A 20,418-nucleotide genomic window follows, 5' to 3' on the forward strand; every position below is an offset into this window, starting at 1 on the left:
ACCTGATTATATAGTAAAGCCTTCATTATCTGAGTTTAGAATTGCCTTATTTATTCCATGGTGTTTTTTTTTTTCCTGATTGAGTAATAATATGCTCATTGTTGAAAATCTGGCAAGAAAGGAAATTATAAATATAGAAAGCATCACTCATAATTATACTAAGAGATTGATATTTGGCATTTTTGTTAGTGCCTCTTTTTTTACATAATTTTGTATCTGTCAAGGACAAATTTGAATATTAAGAGCAGCAATCCCCTCAAATTTAAGTAAAGAGAAATTGATTGTAAGGAGTCTTTGGGAACCCAGTTGCAGGAAGCAGGGTTGAACCTCCTGGGATTTGGAAAGCCTCAGGCTTTTGCCTTTGTCTCTGTGGAGCTGTGTGGTCTTTTGTCTCTGCTTCTCTTTGCCTGTCTCTTCCGTTCTTTGCGCTGAGGCTGGTTTCCTCTGCAAGGGTCTCAATTTCTGCTCCCCCATTTCACCTGACTTTGGGTTACCATCGTACTGATTTTAGCCAAGCTTCTACTTTTGTATTTTGGTACCAGGCAGAAGCTCAATTCAAATACTAGAGTATCTGATTGGTTCAGCATGGGTCAGATGCTCCCTTTTGTTTAATCAGCTGTGGTAAAGAGACAGGGTTTCAGTAGTGGCCACTTAGGTTCACCCCAGCAAAGGGAAGGGACCGCTTGAAAGCATGGTCTGGGCCACAATCTCCCAAACAGGTCTGCTTTGAGAGTCTGCCTTTATTGATAAGAATTCTCATAAACAATTTGCCATAGCATTAAAGATTCTTCATAAATATAATGGACTACCACTTACTTAACCATTTTCCCTAATTTAGATATTTAGTAATTTCTTTTTTTCTTCACATTGTGAAGAGTTGTTTGCCACCTGTACAGTCTTCCTTAGAGGTGGTCTTCATTTTTGAGAGCCTTTATATCCCTGGGTTAGGAAGATCCTCTTGAGAAGGAAACGGCAACCCACTCCAGTGTTCTTGTCTGGAAAATCCCATGGACACAGGAGCCTGGTGGGCTGTAGTCCATGGGGTCACAAAGAGTTGGACATGACTGAGCAGCTGAGCACACATACACGCTCACGTGCAAATCATGTGAACTCACAGAACATGTAGAACATCATAGGAGGTAACATTTCTGTGATTTGAGGTCAGCTCTTGAACCTCTCCAGCCTGCGATTTTATAAGAGTTGAGAAATCATTGGTGGCTTTCCCCCTCTTGAAGGCCATGACTTACCAGCTCGGACAGAATTTCAGTCTAGTGCAATGAACACAAGCTTGGGGTGTTGAACATATGCTAACAGATTTTTGGCTAGTTTCTTCAGTTCTCTGAGTCTCATTTTCCTCAACTATAAAATGGGAAAATAATATCCTGCAAATGTTATTGGAGGTACTAAGTGAGATAAAAGCATGTAAAAATTAATGTCTGTCACTTAATGCATGCCCAGTATGTTAGCTGCTTTTTATAATTAGCGTCCTCATACATTCAATAACCAGTGTGGGACTATCTTGGCTATTCTGTCACTCCTATTGTTTTGCCTTAAATTTATTTAAAAAATACACAGCTTTGGATGTGAATCATCCAAGCTAACCTTGTGTAAGTCACAAGTATTTAAAGCAGTTTCTGGGAATCAAGTTTTGTAGGTTTCACTTTGCTGATTATCTATGACGTAACCTATTTCTATGTACATAGAGTTTGTATTTCAGCTCTTTGATGAAGAGAATTTCAGGTCAGTTAAACTATAAAAAGCAGGATAGTTTATAATCATTTGATTATTGATCCTCCCCCAACCTTTTTTTATCCCCTAACAATTGAAGATAAAGCTCTGCTCTTGGGTAAACTTAGGCCGATTTTAAAAGAGCATTTAGCAGAACTGACTCTCCTTTCTTTCCCTTCTGTTTTTTTGTTTTTGTTTTTTTTTTTTTTTGAGTCACTGCTTATCCCCTAACAAAGTAGAACCTAAAGTAGTCATCACAGTTTTCTGTATCTTAGCAAAGTTTCTGTTAATTTTCTGAGAAGGATAAAGGCAGTTATATGAAAGGTTTTCTTTGTTTCTTTCTCTCTTCCGGTGACTTACAGCCTCAGTGTTTGATCCTCAGCATATTCACTGTTTTAATTGAAATGGGTGTGTGTAATTGCATGTTATACTGTCTCATTGAGCCATCTATTCAGATATTTATTGGACAGCTGCCATATCCAAACATTGGTATGTTCTGAAGATAAAGCCTTGATCATCTCTTCCTTCACTGAGATTACAGTCTAGCGTGGAAGGTAGGCCATGCCACAGTGAAAGTTAGGATAGGATTTGCAGGGTATTAATAATGGCCTTTGCCTTCCCTGGTGGCTCAGTCAATAAAGAATATGCATGCAGATCTGGATTCCATCTCTGGGTCAAAAAGATGCCCTGGAGAAGGATATTGCCTTCTTGCCTAGGAAATCCCATGGACGTAAGCTGTAGTCCATAGAGTTGCCGGAGTCAAACACGACTAAACCACCACGACCAATATTGGCCTTTAAATTTCGTTGTGAAATAGTAGCAGTTCATGGTAACTTGATGTAGCTCTGTTATTTGAGATTTAAAACCTTAGTGACCTCTTGAGCTTCTTAGGCTCCCAGATTCCACAAAGGCTTGTTTGGTGGTAGTAATCTCCAATTCCTAACCTGGTAGCTCAGATGGTAAAAGAGTCTGCCTGCAATGCGGGAGACCCGGGTTTGATTCCTGGGTCAGGAAGATCCCCTGGAGATGGAAATGGCAATCCACTCCAGTATTCTTGTCTGGAAAAGTCCATGGACAAAGGAGACTGGTGGCCTACAGTCGGACATGACTAAGTGACTAACATTTTCACTTTCACTTTCATTTTTCAGTCTCCTATTCAGTTATTAAATTATATAATCTGGAGATAATCTGGGACGTTCTACTGTCAAGTTAGTTCTTTCACCAGTACTTTATGTTTTATACTTGCTATGATGATTGATGTGAAATATGGAAAACTGTATCTAAACTTTACTCTTTAAGAAACCTTTTTTAAAATTGGAAGAAAATTGCTTTACACGGTTGTATTGGTTTCTGCCATACAACAATACAACAACACAAATCAGTCATAATTATATATATGTTATAATATATGCATTATATATGTTATAATATACATATATCTGTATATGTTCCTTCCCTCTTGGGCCTCCCTTCCCTCCTCCTATAACAGCTTCCCACCAACTACCTATTTTACACATGATAAATTTTACTCATTTTTTTTGAGAGAAGTGCTTTACTGTCCATTCCATGTTGTAACTGATCTGGTTTTCTAGTAGCATAATTTACATTAGATCTTCAGCAAGCAGAAATTTTAGATTTGAGGATACTATGATTTCTGGCCATTTTTTCCACTTTTTAAAATCAGTAAACATTTTCACTGAAGTGTAACATACATATAAAAAAGTGTACAAATCCTAAGTCTATATTTTGGTGAATTTTCATAAAGTGAATGTGCCATATTACTACAGTAGAGGTCAAGAAGCAATATTATTACTGTCCTCAAATTTCCCTTAGGTCCACTTTCAGTCGTGACCCATTTCCCTTTCCCGTCTGCCCCTGGCAACCACCATCTGCTTTGCCTTTGTGGATTCTCTTTTTCTGTATATTTCATATGAATGGAATCATAGAACATGTGGCCCTTTGTGTCTGGCTTCTTTCACTTAGTATGTATTCAAGGTTCATCCTTGTTGTAGAATGTATTGGTACTTTGTTCCTTTATATGGTTGAGTTTTATACCATTATTTGGATATATCACATTTTTTTAATTTATTCATCATTTAATAAAAATTTATAGTTTCCACTTTTTGGCTATAATGAAAATGCTGCTATAAACATTCATATACAGGTTTTTGTGTGGATGTATGTTTTCACTTCTCTTGAATCTATACACCTACAAATAAAATTGCTGAGCCATATGGTAATTCCATGTTTAATTTTATGAGAAACTATTAAATGGTTTCCCAATATGACTTCCTTTTTTCTGTTTTCATCAATAATGTATGAGGGTTCTAATTTCTCCATATCCTTGCTACCACTTCGTCTGTCCTTTCGATTACAGCCATTGTAGAAGTATGAGGTGGTGTCTTACTGTAATGTTATCTGTACTTCCCTAATGAGTAATGACATCGAGTGTCTTTTCATGCATTTATTGGCTTTTTGTATATCTTTTTTGGAGAAATGTCAAATGAAATCTTTTGCCCATTTAAAAATTGGGTTATTTGACTTTTTATTGTTGAAATGTAAGAACTCTTTATGGATACTTTAGTCTAGGCCCTTGTCCTGTAGTCTAGGCCCTTGATTTATGATTTGCGTCCATCCACCCATCCCTCTGTCTCTCCATCTTCTCTATCAATATTTTATTATTTGGGTTACTTATTTTATTATTTGGGTTACTACTGTTGTTTATGTTTTGGTCAAATTTTTCCAGTTTTGAGCATTGGTACCTTTTTTTATTAAATTTCAGATTGGTTTCTGTGTCCAGAAAATCATGCCTTCCCTTTTAAACACTTTTTTTCTTTCTGGCACCACGAGATGCTCTAGGCTCATCTTATATTTTTCCTGCCCCAGCTCTGTTATCAGCTACCTCTCCAAGGAGCCCTGATTCTTTTTACTGAGGAATGATACTTAGCAATCGACATTTGGTTTTTAGGTGTACTTATTGCTACTGGATGTCATTGCTTCATTTTTCATATTTAAAAGTCTCTTAAAAGAGATATCATGTTGTATTTACTATATCCTAAAATATTTTTCAGCCAGTTAATTACATAAGATAATACCAGTTGAAAAATGTAGACTTGTTTTTTTGCTTATAAACAATTTCCATTTGCAATACACTTTATTGTTTGTTCATTGAAGACATAATTCTCATTGTGTTTCGAATTCATGCTCTCCTTAAGGTCATGATGATGTTTATATACAAGTTGGTGTTTCTGTAGGAGATCAAGGCAAGTGTTTCTGGGGAAAGGCAGTCTCTTTCAGGTCTGGAATACCAGTCAGGGTCATGCAGTAGAGACAAACACATAGTCACATACGTCAGGTTGACACCCACTTGCAAACAACTTGGGTGCATGGCAGGAATGAATTTTTTCCATGTCCAAGTGATACTGGCGGTAAGTTAGCTGGTATTCCTAATTGTCCTCCTCCTGGGACCATGATTATTTTCATACTGAGGTGGGAATGGTAGGTATGTAAGGGCAAGTAGCAGAGAGACGTACCTTTGAATACACCCATTTAAAACATTTTGTAATACTCTTTTCCAGCAGATATATTAATATTTTTCTTAGGCATATTTTTCTATGTCATATCATGATGTGAAATATGTGATCATGTTTTGTTGCTGTTCAGTTGCTCAGTCATGTCCAACTCTTTGTGACCCCATGGACTGCAGCATGCCAGGCTTCTCTGTCCCTCACTGTCTCCCAGAGTTTGCTCAAATCATGTCCATTGAGTCAGTGACGCCATCCAACCATCTCATCCTCTGTCACCCCCTTCTCTTCCTGCCCTCAACCTTTCCCAGCATCAGAGTCTTTTCCAGTGAGTTGGCTCTTTGCATCAGGTCATCCAAGTATTGGAACTTCAACTTCAGCATCAGTCTTTCCAATGAATTCTCAGGGTTGATTTCCTTTAGGATTGACTGGTTTGATCTCCTTGCAGTCCAAGGGCTCTCAAGAGTCTTCTACAACACCACAGTTCAAAAGCATCAGTTCTTTGCTGCTCAGCCTTCTTCATGGTCCAATTCTCAAATCCATACATGACTACTGAAAAAATCATAGCTTTGACGAGATGGACCTTTGTCAGCAAAGTGATGTCTCTGCTTTTTAATATGCTGTCTAGATTTGCCATAACTTTTCTTCCAAGAAGCAAGCATCTTTTAATTTCATGGCTGCAGTCACTGTCCGCAGTGATTTTTTAGCCCAAGAAAATAAAGTCTGTCACTGTTTCCATTGTTTCCCCATCTATTTGCCATGGAGTGATGGGACTAGATGCCGTGATCTTAGTTTTCTGAATGTTGAGTTTTAGGCCAGCTTTTTCACTCTCCTCTTTCACCTTCATCAAGAGGCTCCTCAGTTCCTCTTTGCTTTCTGCCATAAAGGTGGTGTCATCTGCATATATGAGGTTATTGGTATTTCTCCTAGCAACCTGATTGCAGCTTGAGCTTCATCCAGCCTGTTATCATATTTAGGCCTTAATAATTATATAAAATAAAACTTAATTTTCTCTTGGGTTATTAACTGACCACCTCTCTCTCCCCTTTTTGTTTAACATGGGAGATCTTAACATAGGTAACAAAACCAGACTAACATTAGTTGATTCTCTCTGTTTCCCTTTGATGCCTCCTAGGAATGCCAGTGGCTGGGGGAACAGAGATGCCTTTACTTGAGTTATGGAGTGAGAAAACTTAAAGTGAGAGGCATCTCCAGGTACTGGAGCCAATCTACAGTTGGTTAATTCCCATGAAGGTATTAGGAGCTAACTGACCAAACTAATAGTCATTGCCCAAACTTATAATTTTCTGGAGGAGGGCATGGCAACCCACTCCAGTATTCTTGCCTGGAGAACCCCCATGGACAGAGGAGCCTGGTGGGCTACAGTTCATGGGGTCACAAAAGAGTCAGACACAACTGAGCGACTAAGCACAAACTTATATTTAAGCGTTTTTTAAAAAGCAAAGTATGTATGTAGAAAACAATTCTAGTAACAGTGGCAATTCGTGCACTTCTAAATACTTGGTGGTGGTTGCTTTTCTTTCTTTTGTGTTTTAAATAGGGGGTTGAGGTTTTTAAAGTTAAGTATGAATCTTTCTGATCTTAAGTACAATGTGGCCATTTCAGTAGCATATAAATATGCATTGTTTCTTTTACAATATCATATTTGTTCCAAAATAAGACACTGAGTAGTTCTAACAGAATACATTAAAATGAAATTCTAGATACTATTTGATAGTCTAGTACAATCAGAGTTTTTAAAAGGTGGACTTTTTATTTATTTATTTATATTTTGCCCTTGCTGTGCGGCTTCTGGGATCCTACTTCCCTGACCAGGGGTTGAACCCAGGTCCCCTGAAGTGGAAGGGTAGAGTTCTAAGTAAGCACTGGGCCACCAGGGAATTCCATAAAAGGCAGACTTTGATAGATTATGCAGTTTTCATATCTTTTTAAAAAGTTACTTATTAATATATATAGCATATATAGCCCCTTAAATATATATGTACATACACATATATACATGTTATATATATATATATATTTAAGGTACTGCTATATGTGGGTAAAACATACCAATATTGTTTTTTACATTATCATGCTAATATTTTGAAACTTAAGAAACCAAAATCCAAAGGAACCATGGTTGATGTCTTCATGTAACACCAAAAAATTTAACTTTGTATATTTGCTTTTCAATTGATGTTTTAATTTGAGGAAATAAAAATTTGAAGGGCATTCACATAAAAGTGATTTTAGAGCCTAAGGTTAAGCTGTTACCACTAAACTTGTCAATATGTTTTAGACCAACAAACTCTAGTGTAATTTACATGTAATGAGATTTTCATAAATATGGCTAAATAGATTATAAGTTTGCCTGCCATTTCTCCTTTAAAGGTAACAAAGAAAATGATCTTAAGGTGAAGCAAGGGAGATCTATGTACACTTAAAGAAGACAACATTTTACTAAATACTGAGTTGTCGAATAGAACTGATGTGAGAGTATATCCATTGATTGGAGAAATGTTTCTTTAGTGTCTACTATGCACCAGAAACAGTTCTAGGTGTGAAGAGAGTTGAACAAAACAGACCAGTTTCTTACCTTCATGAGTTGTGGAGACAGAGGTTAAGTCAGCTTGGTCACAACATGGGATACAAAGCAAAACAGAGCAAATATTCAAGTGGTGTCATTCTCTATTCCAGGAATATTCTATGTGTTTTAACGTGACATATCAGCGCTGTAGATCCACCCCATTCCCCTCAATTGAGAAGGAGTATGTCATCTCCTGGCTGTGTGGGAAGAGGGTTGCGATTGCATGTTAATAAGTGCCACTGTGGGTGGGATGAGGAATGGTGGCTTGTGTACTTTGATATCAGACAGACCTAAGTTCAAGCCCTGGCTCTGGCACCTACAAAATGAATAAATTTTAGGAGCGTTATGTAACTAATGTGTACTTGTCCCCTGTTCTGTAAAGATGAGAAGAATTGACAGAGTTGTTAGAAAACTAGAAACTCTAAAAGATGCTCAGAAAATGTTAATTCTCATCTTTTTATTTTACCTTAGTTTTCTTATATGTAAAATGGTGATACCATTTTGCTAGCCTTGTCTATTATTGTGAGAACTAAATAAATGAAATAAATATGTAAAACCACTTTAATACAGTTCATCATGTGCTATCTCTCTCTCTCTCTCTCTATTCACTAAGTTGTGTCTGACTCTTGCATCCCCATGGACTGTATCCTGTCAGGCTCCTCTGTCCATGGGATTCTTCAGGCAAGAATACTGGAGTGGGTTGCCATTTCCTTCTCCAGGGGATCTTCCCGACCCAGGAATCGAACCTGGGTCTCCTGTATTGCAGGCAGATTCTTTACCAGCTGAGCTATGAGGGAAGCCCCATTATGTGCTATTACTATGTGTTATTTCTGGAAATGTAAGATTTTCAGACTCTTGGACAACTGGGGAATAGAGGAACACATGGGTTCTTCCAGAACTGAGAAGCCATGGATCCCCACATTAGCAAGCCAGTATTAAAACAGTTCAGCTACATTTTGTGTGCTTTTTTTTCACCTTCTGGTTATCAGCCGCTAGCTAACCTGCTCCTCAGAGTACCCCTCTCTTCTTCACATTCCAGAGAATCTGTACTGGCCCAACTTGGACACTGGCATTTGGGCAGAATTTTCATGCCCAGCCACATCTGGGCAGTTGATTGATTGACGTATAGAGTGGGTGCCCTTGGGTCTGGGGTTTGCTAGTGCCTTGTTGGGGCCTCATCTTGCTTCCTTTGTGGAGGTTCTGAGGCAGGAGTTTGCCTCAGAAGGTGGCTGTGGTCACTGCAGGCATTAAACGGAGCTGTCTAGGAAAGTGTTCTGATGACTTAAAGGGATTGGAGAAATTGGGATAGGCTTTATGGCAGGAAGATGGCCTCTCAGATTTCTTAAACTGCAGGTAATTATTTTTTCCTTTTCATTTTACTTTTAATAAGTAATGATTTTTATTTCTTGGAATCAATTGAAAATTATTTCTTGAAGTAGCTACCAGCTGATAGATCAAGATCTCTTTAGATTTTAGGCTACAAAAAACTTCATAAACTTTGAGTTGCTGGCAATTCAATTGGTAAATTTTTTTAAACTTTTTATTGTAGTTTAGTTGACTTATAATGCTATGCTAGTTTAAGGTATACAGTAAAGTGAATCAGTTATATGTATATATATATATATCCACTCTTTTTTACATTTTTTTTCTCATATAGGCCATTACAGAGAGCTAAGTAGAGTTTCCTGTCCTGTTCCTTATTGGAAGTGAAAGTAAAATGAAAGTTGCTCAGTTGTGTCCGACTCTTTGTGACCCCATGGACTATACAATCCATGGAATTCTCCAGGCCAGAATATTGGAGTGGGTAGCCTTTCCCTTCTCCAGGGCATCTTCCCAACCCAGGGATCAAACCCAGGTCTCCTTCATTGCAAGCGGATTCTTTACCAGCTGAGCCACAAGGGAAGCCCAAGAATACTGGAGTAGATAGCCTATCACTTCTCCAGAGGATCTTCCCAACCCAGGAGTCAAACCAAGGTCTCCTGCATTGCAGGTGGATTCTTTACCAACTAAGCTATCAGGGTAATGATCAGGTAGATATGAAAAGGATGGAACAATTTTATATATATATTTATCAAAAATGCTGGAGTGGGTACCTGTTCCCTTCCCCAGGGGATCTTGCCAATCCAGGTATTGAACCCAGGTCTCTTGCACTGCAGGCAGATTCTTTACCATCTGAGCCGCCAGGGAAGCCCATAGTCCTTATTAGTTAATCTGTTTTACATGTAGTAGTGTGTATATATCAGTCCCAATCTCCCAGTTCATCCCTGCCCCCTGCCATTCCTGGTAAACCTATGTTTGTGTTCTTTATCTATTGGCTCTACTTCTGTTTTGTAATTAAGTTCATTTGTACCTTTCTTTTTTAGATTCCACATATAAGCAGTGTCATTTGATATCTGCCTTCTGAGTCTGACTTATTTAGTATGACAATCTCTAGATCTATCTGTTTTGCTTCAAAGGGCATTTTTTTAACGGCTGAGTAATATGCCTTTGCACATACATACCACTTCTTTATCCATTGCTCTGCTGATGGACGGTTACGTTGCTTCCGTGTCCTGGCTATTTTGAATAGTGCATTGGGATGCATGTATCTTTTCAAATTATGGTTTTCTCTGACTTTATGCCCAGGAGTGGGATTGCTGGGTCATACGGTATTTCTTTTTTTAATTTTTTAATGAACCTTCATGCTGTTCTCCATAGTGGCTGTACCAATTTACATTCTCATCATCAGTGTAGAAGGGTTCCCTTTTCTCCACAGGCAAATTATTCTTGATAACTCAAAATTTCACCCAAGTTTTAGAGATAACTTTGGTTTAAAACAATTTTTTTTTTTTTACCAAATGTAAACCCTACTCAATTCTCCCAGCTTCTCCCGTGTTTCATTGTTTTCACTGTGAACTGTTTCGTAAAACAATTTGATAATAGCTGACTAGTATTTTAGAAGTCCCTACTAATGTTTGTAATATATACTTCATGTATTTATCTAACAGAATCTACTCTTTTTTTCTTGCAGGTAATCTATCCTCAGCATTCCAAACTTACTGATAAAGAAGTAAGTAAATACGTTGCTCTAGGTTGTTTACTGTTGTATTTCTGTTTTTATTGGTGTATATGTGTCAGCATATATAGTTTTTGTTTTCTTTTTCAGAAAACCAATATTTGCTATTTGTCTTTTCCAGATTCAAATTCAGGTAACTATTTTTCATGTGGTGTTTCTGTTGAATTTTATATTGAGAATACTGATTTTGTTCTTAATATGTGAAAATTAATTAAAATAGCATAGTAGAATGCAAAGTCATTTTCAGCCTAATGGATTAGTGATTTTGATACCTAGTTTATGATGTCTAGTCACATCTTACTTATGTTGGTGTTAGTTGTTCAACTTTTAAAGTAACTGTTGTCTTGTAAGGGGACTTCCCTGGTGGCTCAGACAGTAAAGCGTCTGCCTACAATGAGGTAAAATAGCATGGAGCAATAAACTGTTAAAATAATAAGCCTGAAAATCAGCAACATTGGTATGTTTGAGGATTTATAGTAAGTAGTTTTCTTTTAGTTCTAAGAACTCTGTAAAAGTAGGGATTTAAAAAAATAGCAGGGTGAACATGGTTATAAAGCCTGGTCATCAGTTATTTGCAAAAGTTTATATGAGTTAGTATACATAAAGCATTTGGAATAGTGCTTGACTATAGAAAGTATTTTATAAGTGTTTGCTATTATTAAACTTGGTTTTTCTGGTCTCTTTCAGACTCTCTTTGTGTGACCCTAATTATTGAAATCTTTCAGGTTGCCTTTTGTGTTTCACTTTCAAAATAGTTTTTCAGGCTTAGAGTGACCAGAACACAACTTCTTAGACCACACAGTTAGAATACTGTGATTCAAAGGCACTTCAGATTCCTTTTCCTTTTGTGGTTACTTCTAATATCCTATTAATTTAGTTTAGATAATCTGATTTGGGAGACTTGACATTTTAGTTTTTTAAAGCATTTTCTCTTTTCCTTATAAATGCTTCTAGAGTTTTTCCCTATATATTTGGAACTCAGCTTTCATGAAATATGTAAGGAAAAAATAATCTAGTAAAAAAAAGATGGTTTTGAGAAATCCCAGGAGGACTTTGTTGTGACCTGGATTAACAGACTTTTTTTGCATGTTTTGCCTGTTAATGAAAGGCTGTTAGAGGCCTTATAGTTTCTCTCCTTATTTCAGATAACATTTTCCTTACAAAGCACACACATGTAGTTCTGATTTAGTGAATGTTGGATTGGACTTCCATGACTCAAGGTCAGCTGAGTTGTATGGATTACAGGATAAACAGACTTTATGTGATTGGAATCCCAGTGGATTACACTGCACACTATTCTCTTTCAGATCATGGCTGGTTTTCACGGCTCTCTTTCACCTTGCTACATGTGCATCAAAACTAAGAAGTTAATTGGATAGTCTTTTCTAGTTTTGTAGTTAGTCTCTATGAGTCAGTTTCTTATTGGAACATAAACTCAAGTGTAAATCTGTGAAAATGAGAATTTGTTCAGGGAATTCTCTGGCGGTCCAGTGGTTAGGACTCCATGGGGCCAAAAAGAAGAATGTGTTCAGTATTTTAGGCATTTGAATGACCCACGCATGTTTTGTAATGCCTTTTTTATAGGCTGCACATAAAATGAAGTGTGCTTCTTTTTACTCAAAGTATGGTTGGTGCTTAGAAGTAAAATCGACCAAAGATCTTAAAAATCGACCCCTTGCCATCGTAACAGATGAATATTAATCTAGACAACAGGACACTCTGCATTTTGTATATATTTGAGATTGCTATTCTCAATTGCGATTGTCCAAATAGTTTGTTTCACTTATGCGTTCATTAAAGGGAAATTGAAATCAGTACCATGCCAACTTTGGAATGGATTTGATTTTTCCCAAGATAGCTGTATTGTTGCAGAAGGTGGAGTAGAGCAGTCTCTAGGAGAGAATCATAATCTAGCTTTAGTTTCCATGGCGCATACTTAAAAAAAAAGCAAAACAGCATTTAGATTCTGTGTTAAGTTATACAGATAAAGAAGAATTGGGGATTCTCAACGGGAGGATTTGGCAGTCCACTTCCTTCCCCCACTACCAACACACACACCTTAGATACTGTGACTTTAGAAAAAAGTTTTGAAATCTAAAAGACTTTAGATTTCAGTCTTTTGTTCCATTTGAACAGCTTTTATCTTTAGCAACCTATGTTTAAAGGATGTTTTCTCTCTGATAAATATTTGTCAGCTATTTTTCTCATTATTTACTATTAATATCATTTGGATATATGCATTCCTGATGCTTAGGCTGTGATGGATACCCAAGGACTATAATCACCATGTTCTAAACATGACCAGAGGGAAAACTCAGCATTAGCAGAGAGTTTCAAGTAAAGATGAATCCAAGGGAAAAATTAATCCTTATTCTGGATGGATTAGATGTACAGATAGTATTTGTCTCAACAGATTTTTTTTTTTCCTCTATAAACAGCTGGGATATCGTCGTGTATTTTAAACTTCTCAATGGTGAAAACAGTGCTCCTCACATTCTCACACTCATCTGTGTTGAAGGACAGTTTGGACTTTTAAAAAATTTCCAATCTGTTGTGGACCAGTGCTTTTACAGAATGCTATATACATGAACTTTTAGAACCATGAAAAGGGGAAAAACCAGATGAAAGTCCGGATTTGTCATGGGAATATCAGATTGCTGTAAGGGTTTCCAAATATGTATTCTCAATTTGAGTTTTTATTTTGTCATGTATTGTAACAAGAGTCAGTCTGTGGACTACACTTTGAGAAGCTCTACTCTAAACTCCTGTTTCTCAGCATTTCCAACTCTCATCACAGAGAGAGTAACCACATAGAGTTGAAGGCCAGGAATGGAGCTCATGCTTAAAGTCTCATGTTTTCTTTTATTAGTCTTACTCTGATCTGCTCTATAGCTGTTTTCTGCTGAAATAAAAATACTCTAAAGTTGTCACTTCCCTTTAGAAAAAAATATGTAAGTTTTTTTTCCTCAAATCTCAAGTAATATTTTTGATATGGGAAAGTATCTTCTGTTTACCTGTAGCTTTGCAGGCTTGGTTTGATTGGCAGATGTAGAAGATAAAATCATCTGTTCCCTTGATAATTTTAAAATAGGAGAGCTGTTTGTGGCATACCACATGGCGCTTGTATGGGAGTTGCTGAAACTGACAGGACTGGCCCAGAAACCAGTGAGTTCAGCAGCTCTTCAGTCAGAGGGGTACTTTTTAGAAGGATTTTTGTTTTTTGAGAAGAAAAGAGAAACATTTGATTTGCTCCAATTGGCAGTGAAGTACCATAAAAAAAAGATTTATGAGATACAGTTCACTCTTGTAAAATGTACAATTCAGTGATTTTTAGTACAGTCAGAGTTGTGCAACTGTTACTACCTCAGTCAGTTTTAGAAAATATTTATCACCTGCCTCATGCTGCATTGTCCTCCTCTTTTCCTCCCCAACCCAGCCCCAGGCAACCATCTGTCTGCTTTCTGTCTCAATGGATTTACCTCTTCTGGATATTTCATGTTAGCGGAAGTGGTGTTTTTGAGGTCCATTTTAACTTGAAAGAACCAGTATGATATAGTAATGTTCAAGAGTTTTAGCTCCAGATTCAGACTTCTTACGTTCTTCTTACTCTACCATTTAGCAGATTTATTTCTTCAGATGATTACGTAATTTTTCTGTGCCTCGGATTCCTCCTCACGAACAGGACTAACAATGGGAACTAACCTGAGAAGCATGAAGACCAGATGAGTTAATGTATCTAAAATGTTCATGACAGTGCCTACCACAGAGGGAGCACTCACTGAAATTGGCGCTCGATTCCTGTATTGAAAGCTGGGGGTGGGTGGAACCACTTCTGAAGCAGACACAATAACGACAAAGTTTTGACCTGGAATTCTGTTTGATTTCGCTCCTAACAACTTAGTTGTTTGGAAAAGGATTTTGGAGGAAGGCTACAGGAACTTTCTTGGTGTAAAGAATGTCGGATTATTCGTTCTGTTTTCGAGGCTAGTAAAGATTATGTTAGATTAATTAAAGTAGAATTTTCCTCAGGCTTTGGGGGTTTGCTGAGCAAATCTGCCATTTCCTTATTACCTGCTACTTTATCAAGGAAAGGGTTTTTGTTGTTCTTAATCAAGAAGCCATGTAAAGATATATTTTCTTTGGAGAGCTGCCATTTAATCTTAAAATTTGTGTAAATTCTCTCTTCCTTGATTTTAATAGAGAAAAAGTAATTACCATTTACTTTTTCCCTTTTTTTTGTTAATAATCAGAAAGCTGTGGCACACGTTGCATGACTTTTAGGTCTTTTTGTATCTTTATAGATCTTTCGTTTTCTTAGTGAGTATATTGGGTAAGATGCTTGGAATTCAGTAGAATCATAGGTTAGTTGTGGAGCTTTATTATAGAATTCTTGAACATAACTGCCGAAAGTGACTTTTGAGATCATATTAGGATGCCTCTTACTTTTGTTGACAAGTCACTCAGGCTAAGTAACCTGTAGAAGGCTAATTATTGATGGACCTGGGACTAGCTCCCATTGATCGTGACTCCTTTTTTCTCAGATTGTAACTTTTCCTTCATGTTCACAGTCATACTTGACCATCATTCATGTGTAATCATCTTTCTTACATAGGGGTTACATAGGGGTTCACTCTATTATTAAAAATAGGCAAACTAGATGGGTCACACTAACAAGGTAGATTTATTTTTGATGAGGTTGTAAAGTATCAGGATTGCTCCACCCTCCACAGGTATCGTTTTCTGAAAGGGAAATATAAACAACCTGGTTGCCCATCCGTAATGCCTCTTTTCCTGCCCCATTAATAGTGAAGTCAAGATAGAGAACAAAGGTCTGCCCAGGTGAGGAGTTGATATTCCTTTAGTAACCTTTTGTGTGTGAAAGGACAGACTTCTGAAATATGAAATGGAAACCATTCACCTCAGTTCACAAAGACATTGGCTAAAGCCTTTGTGGTTAAAGCCTTTGTGACCTGGTGATCTAGCTTCTTGGCCAATTCTGTACAACTTGCAGGTACAGCTGGTCACTGGAAAATTCTTACAGCATGCCCATGATTTGGAATGGAGCTGGGTGGGTAGGGATGACGGCCTGTGGGAACTTAATTACTTTCTTTTCAAAAAGCTCAGCATCCCTTCAGAACCTATATTTCTCTTTCTTAAAATCTACTGCATTTTCTCTGCTACATCTTGCTAAGTGTCTCGGAGAAATTAGTGTGTACTTCTCAGGGGATCTTTCTGTCTTCTAAAGAGAAAAACTGAACCATCTGTGTATAAATCGGTTGGACTAAAACAATGCTAGGAGTATTTTCCATTATTTCTGGTCTCATGTGTTTTTCTTATTTTAAACTGTCAGCTGTAACAAGTAAAAAAAAAACTGAATTGACTCACTGTCCAGTCCTCTCTGTTTCTTCCCTTCTCCACCAAAGAAATACTAGTTTCTGTAATTGGATGTAGGTATATAAATTGAGTTGTTTTTTAAAAAAACTTAAAGATAATATCAAGTTGGGCTTCCCTGATAGCTCAGTTGGTAAAGAATCTGCCTGCGATGCAGAGACCCTGGTTTGATTCCTGGTTTGGGAAGATCTGCTGGAGAAGGGATAGGCTACCCACTTCAGTATTCTTGAGCTTTCCTTGTAGCTCAGCTGGTAAAGAATCTGCCTGCAATGCAGTAGACGTGGGTTCAATCCCTGGGTTGGGAAGATCCCTTGGAGAAGGAAAGGCTATCCACTCTAGTATTCTGGCCTGGAGAATTCCAAGTCCATGGGGTTGAAAAGAGTCGGACATGACTGAGCAGCTTTCACTTTCCCTTCTTTTTTGAGAACTTCATGTGCTAAAGAAATAGAAGTACTTCTGTGTGTAATACTAATACACTAATAATAGAAGTACTTCTGTGTGTAATAATAGTAAGAAGCTCTTGAGTACAGTCTGTATTTAATCTTATTAGTTCTAAATACAGTAATTAGGAAGAATCTGAGTGACAGACTGCTTCTTGTGTCTTTTACTTTTTAGAGCATTTACAGTTTTTTTTGTAATTATTGCCTGACAAGGTAATGTTTTAAGAGGTTTGCTAAAATGATTAAAGTTTTAAAGCTTTATTTATAATTGAAATGATTAAAATGGGAAGTCTGTTACTTGCACTCTTCCTGAGTCTGCTATATCTTTTTTTTTTTTTTTAATTCTCATTGTGAAATATAAAACTCACACAAGGTCAAGAAATAGAACTTTGCCAATACCACAGAAGTTGTCTCATGTCCCTTCCCAAACACTATTTCCTTCCCCCTCTCCTAAGGTAACCACTATCCTTGATTCTTTTTTTCTTTTTATTAAAACATTGTAATGTAATTTTAATAATTTATACTCCGTTTACAGTTATTGCAAAATATTGACTGTATTCCCTTTAATGTACAATAATCATTGTAGGCTCTCTCACATCCAGCAGTTTTTACCCCCCACCTTCCCAGTCCCTCTATTCGCCCCCAGCCCCCACTGGTAACCAACCCTTAGTTCTCTGTATCTGTAAGTCTGCTTTATTTTGTTAGTTTTGGTTACAGTTTGTTTTATTTTTTTCCCTTCTACATAGAAATGATATCATACAGTGTATGTCTTTCTCTATCTGACTTATTTCACTTATCAGAAAGCCCTCCAGGTCCATCCATGTTGCTGCAAATGGAAGAAGTTCATTCTTTTTCTCCGGCTAATATTCTGGGGTGTGTGTGTGTGTGTGTGTGTGTGTGTGTGTGTGTGACACATCATCTTTATCTGCTTGTCTGTTGATGGACACTTAGGTTGCTTCCATACCTTGGCAGTTGTAAATAATGCTGCTGTGAACACTGGGATGCATGTAGCTTTGCAGATCACCCTGGTGGCTCAGCTGGTAAAGAATCCGCCTGCAATTCGGGAGACCTGGGTTCCATCCCCAGGTTGGGAAGATCCCCTGGAGAAGGGAAAGGCCACCCACTCCAGTATTCTGGCCTGGAGAATCCCATGAATCGGACAGTCCATGGGGTCGCAAAGAGTCGGACATGACTGAGCGACTTTCACTTTCACATACTGATTCTTACAGTATTAAGTTTCTTGCTTTTCCTTATAGTTTTATCATCCAGCGTACATTCCTAAACACTATAGTTAGGCTTCTTTTAAAAGAAACAAAACATATAAATGTATTTGAACAATTTGTGTTCTTTTGTGTTTAATTTCTTTTGCCCATTATTATGTTTGTGAATCAACATTACACGCACAGTTTTCAAAGAGTTTTAATTACATGGAGAAAACGGAATAGGAAAAACAGTAGAGGGACATAAGATGTTTGTTGTACCAATCACTTTGCCTCTAACTAGAAAAGATGGCTTTGAGCAAGTCACCGAAACTATTAGGGTCTCCTTTTTCTTCTCTAAAACATGATAAAATGGGTTTCAATAATTGATAGGACCTCTTTAGCTCTAAAATTAGTGAAACTGGATAACTAATGTTATACTGTGCTGTCCTTAATTTCTTTCATTTTTGTTTTCATTAGGTTGTCTTGGAGATACCCAGTTTTGTTTTAGATTTCGACAGTCTTCTGGGAGGAGGGTGTCACTGCATTGTCTCCTGGATCAATTTGACAAAGATTTACCAGTTTACTTAAAGGTTGGAAAAGTAGTAATAGAATAATGTCCATGTGAGAGGAAACTCTAGAACCGAGTTACCTCGTAACAATATTCAGAAAAACTGTGCTTTTGTTTTCTTACCGTATTATACTGCTGGATTTCCTAAGTGAGTCTGATTCACTAGGATTTAGTATGTGAGTGAAAGAGACTTTTAAAAGTTATTGTTCTTAAAGCATATTACAACGCCATTGTGAATAATAGAAATTAGAATGTTGAGGAAATTTTCTTTCACTTGTTAATGAAAGAAATGGTAATTGTCTTTCATTTGTTAATAGCTCTTTGTTTGGATGTGGAAGCAGGGTGAATATCACCCAGAGTTAAAGATTCCTTGTGATAATCCCTACCGGCTTTACGGTACAATTACAGTTGTCTCTTTGATATTTAAATGAGCTTGGGTTTACAGTTATTGTCTGCTAAAAACAATATTAATAATTCAGATGATTCCAGAGTGTAGAATTTCTGTTTGGTACAGTAGTTCACACTTTAACTGCATGAAGAATCATTCTATCTGGATGTCCTACTAGCACAGCCAATAAAAACTTGACATCTTTTCCCTTAAATAAGTATTTACAGCTTACCTTCCGTGTTCTACCAATGACCCTAATCTTCCAGTGAGTAAAACCTTTAAAAAAAAAGTCTTTAAAATCCTTTAAAATGTCTCTTATAGCCATCTCATCCTTTCCATGACCTTGGCTATCACTACTAACGTATTCTTTCAGCTGCTGATAGCTTGTTTGTGTTCTTGGCATTGTATCAATAAGCATATATTATCTTACTAATTCTTTACCTCTGAGATTCCCAGGTGGCTCAGAGGTAAAGAATCCACCTGCCAGTGCAGGAGATGGAAGTTAGATCCCCAGGTCAGGAACATCTCCTAGGTAAGGAAATGGCAACCCACTCCAGTATTTTTGCTGGGACAATCCCATGTACCGAGGAGCAGGGGGTGCTGCAGTCCGTGGGGTCACAGAGTCAGAAGCGACTAAGCACACACATCTTATTAATCCTCCCTATATTGTTCTTAGAGAATTCCTTTTGCAAACTTGAGGGCTACTGAGGATTACAAAATTTGCCCAAAGACACCCATCTCCTATCTTTTTCAGTGCAATATATTTTATATAGTGTTCCTAGCTAAAGTGTACATAATATATTACATAAATCTAAAATGATTACCTGTTGCTTAATGAATAAAGAGCTAATGATAGTACTGTTTCCTGGTTCTCGCTTTTTAGGCCTTCCAAGATAAAACTTTACCTTTTGAATTTCTAGCTTAATCTTCTTTCTATACATGTGTCATAGTTTAGCTAAATTGAACTATAGCTTTTCTCTGAGGGAGCTTGTATTTTTTTGTCTCTGCATGGTTTTGCTCAAACTCTTGACCCTCTAAACCTGAAATGTCTTTGTTTAAGTCATATCTATTCTTCAATACCTAATTCAAAAACATCTGGGACTTGCCTGGTGGTCCAGTGGCTGAGACTCCACGCTCCCAATGAAAGGGGCCAGGGTTCAATCCCTGGTCAGGGAACTAGATCCCATGTGCCACAACTAAAACCCAGTGCAGCCAAATCATAAATTAATAAAATTATTTTTTTAAAAATCTGCCTTTGTGAAATCTTTACTGGTCACCATAGACAGGTAATCTCTTCCCCCTTGGCAGAGGGGAAAAAAAACTACTTTGTGCTTTTTTCATGGTACCGGCCCTCCTTTTACATAATAGTCATTTTTGTACTTTTCTTCTCTCTCTTAGTTTGTGATCTTCTTAAGGAACTATGTCTTACGCATCATTTTATCTTCTCTAACACAATGTGTTATTCAAAGTAGGTGGTCTATAAATATTTGTTTAAAGAATAACAAGGAACTGGGCCAGAGTTTATTCCATTA

The 20,418-nt window shown here is 37.3% G+C and overlaps 1 protein-coding gene across 1 annotated transcript in view; it reads left to right on the forward strand.

Annotated features, from left to right (window-relative positions):
* DENND6A (DENN domain containing 6A) overlaps positions 1–20,418 on the forward strand; it is a 47,669-nt gene that overhangs the window by 4,486 nt on the left and 22,765 nt on the right. The window contains exons 2-4 of the mRNA XM_069560618.1: positions 10,853–10,891; positions 10,988–11,030; positions 18,408–18,520. Coding sequence (XP_069416719.1) covers positions 10,853–10,891; positions 10,988–11,030; positions 18,408–18,520 — 195 coding nt within the window. The remainder of the gene's footprint in view (positions 1–10,852; positions 10,892–10,987; positions 11,031–18,407; positions 18,521–20,418) is intronic.

This window comes from Ovis canadensis, chromosome 19, assembly GCF_042477335.2.
Source record: "Ovis canadensis isolate MfBH-ARS-UI-01 breed Bighorn chromosome 19, ARS-UI_OviCan_v2, whole genome shotgun sequence".
Lineage (NCBI taxonomy): Eukaryota > Metazoa > Chordata > Mammalia > Artiodactyla > Bovidae > Ovis > Ovis canadensis.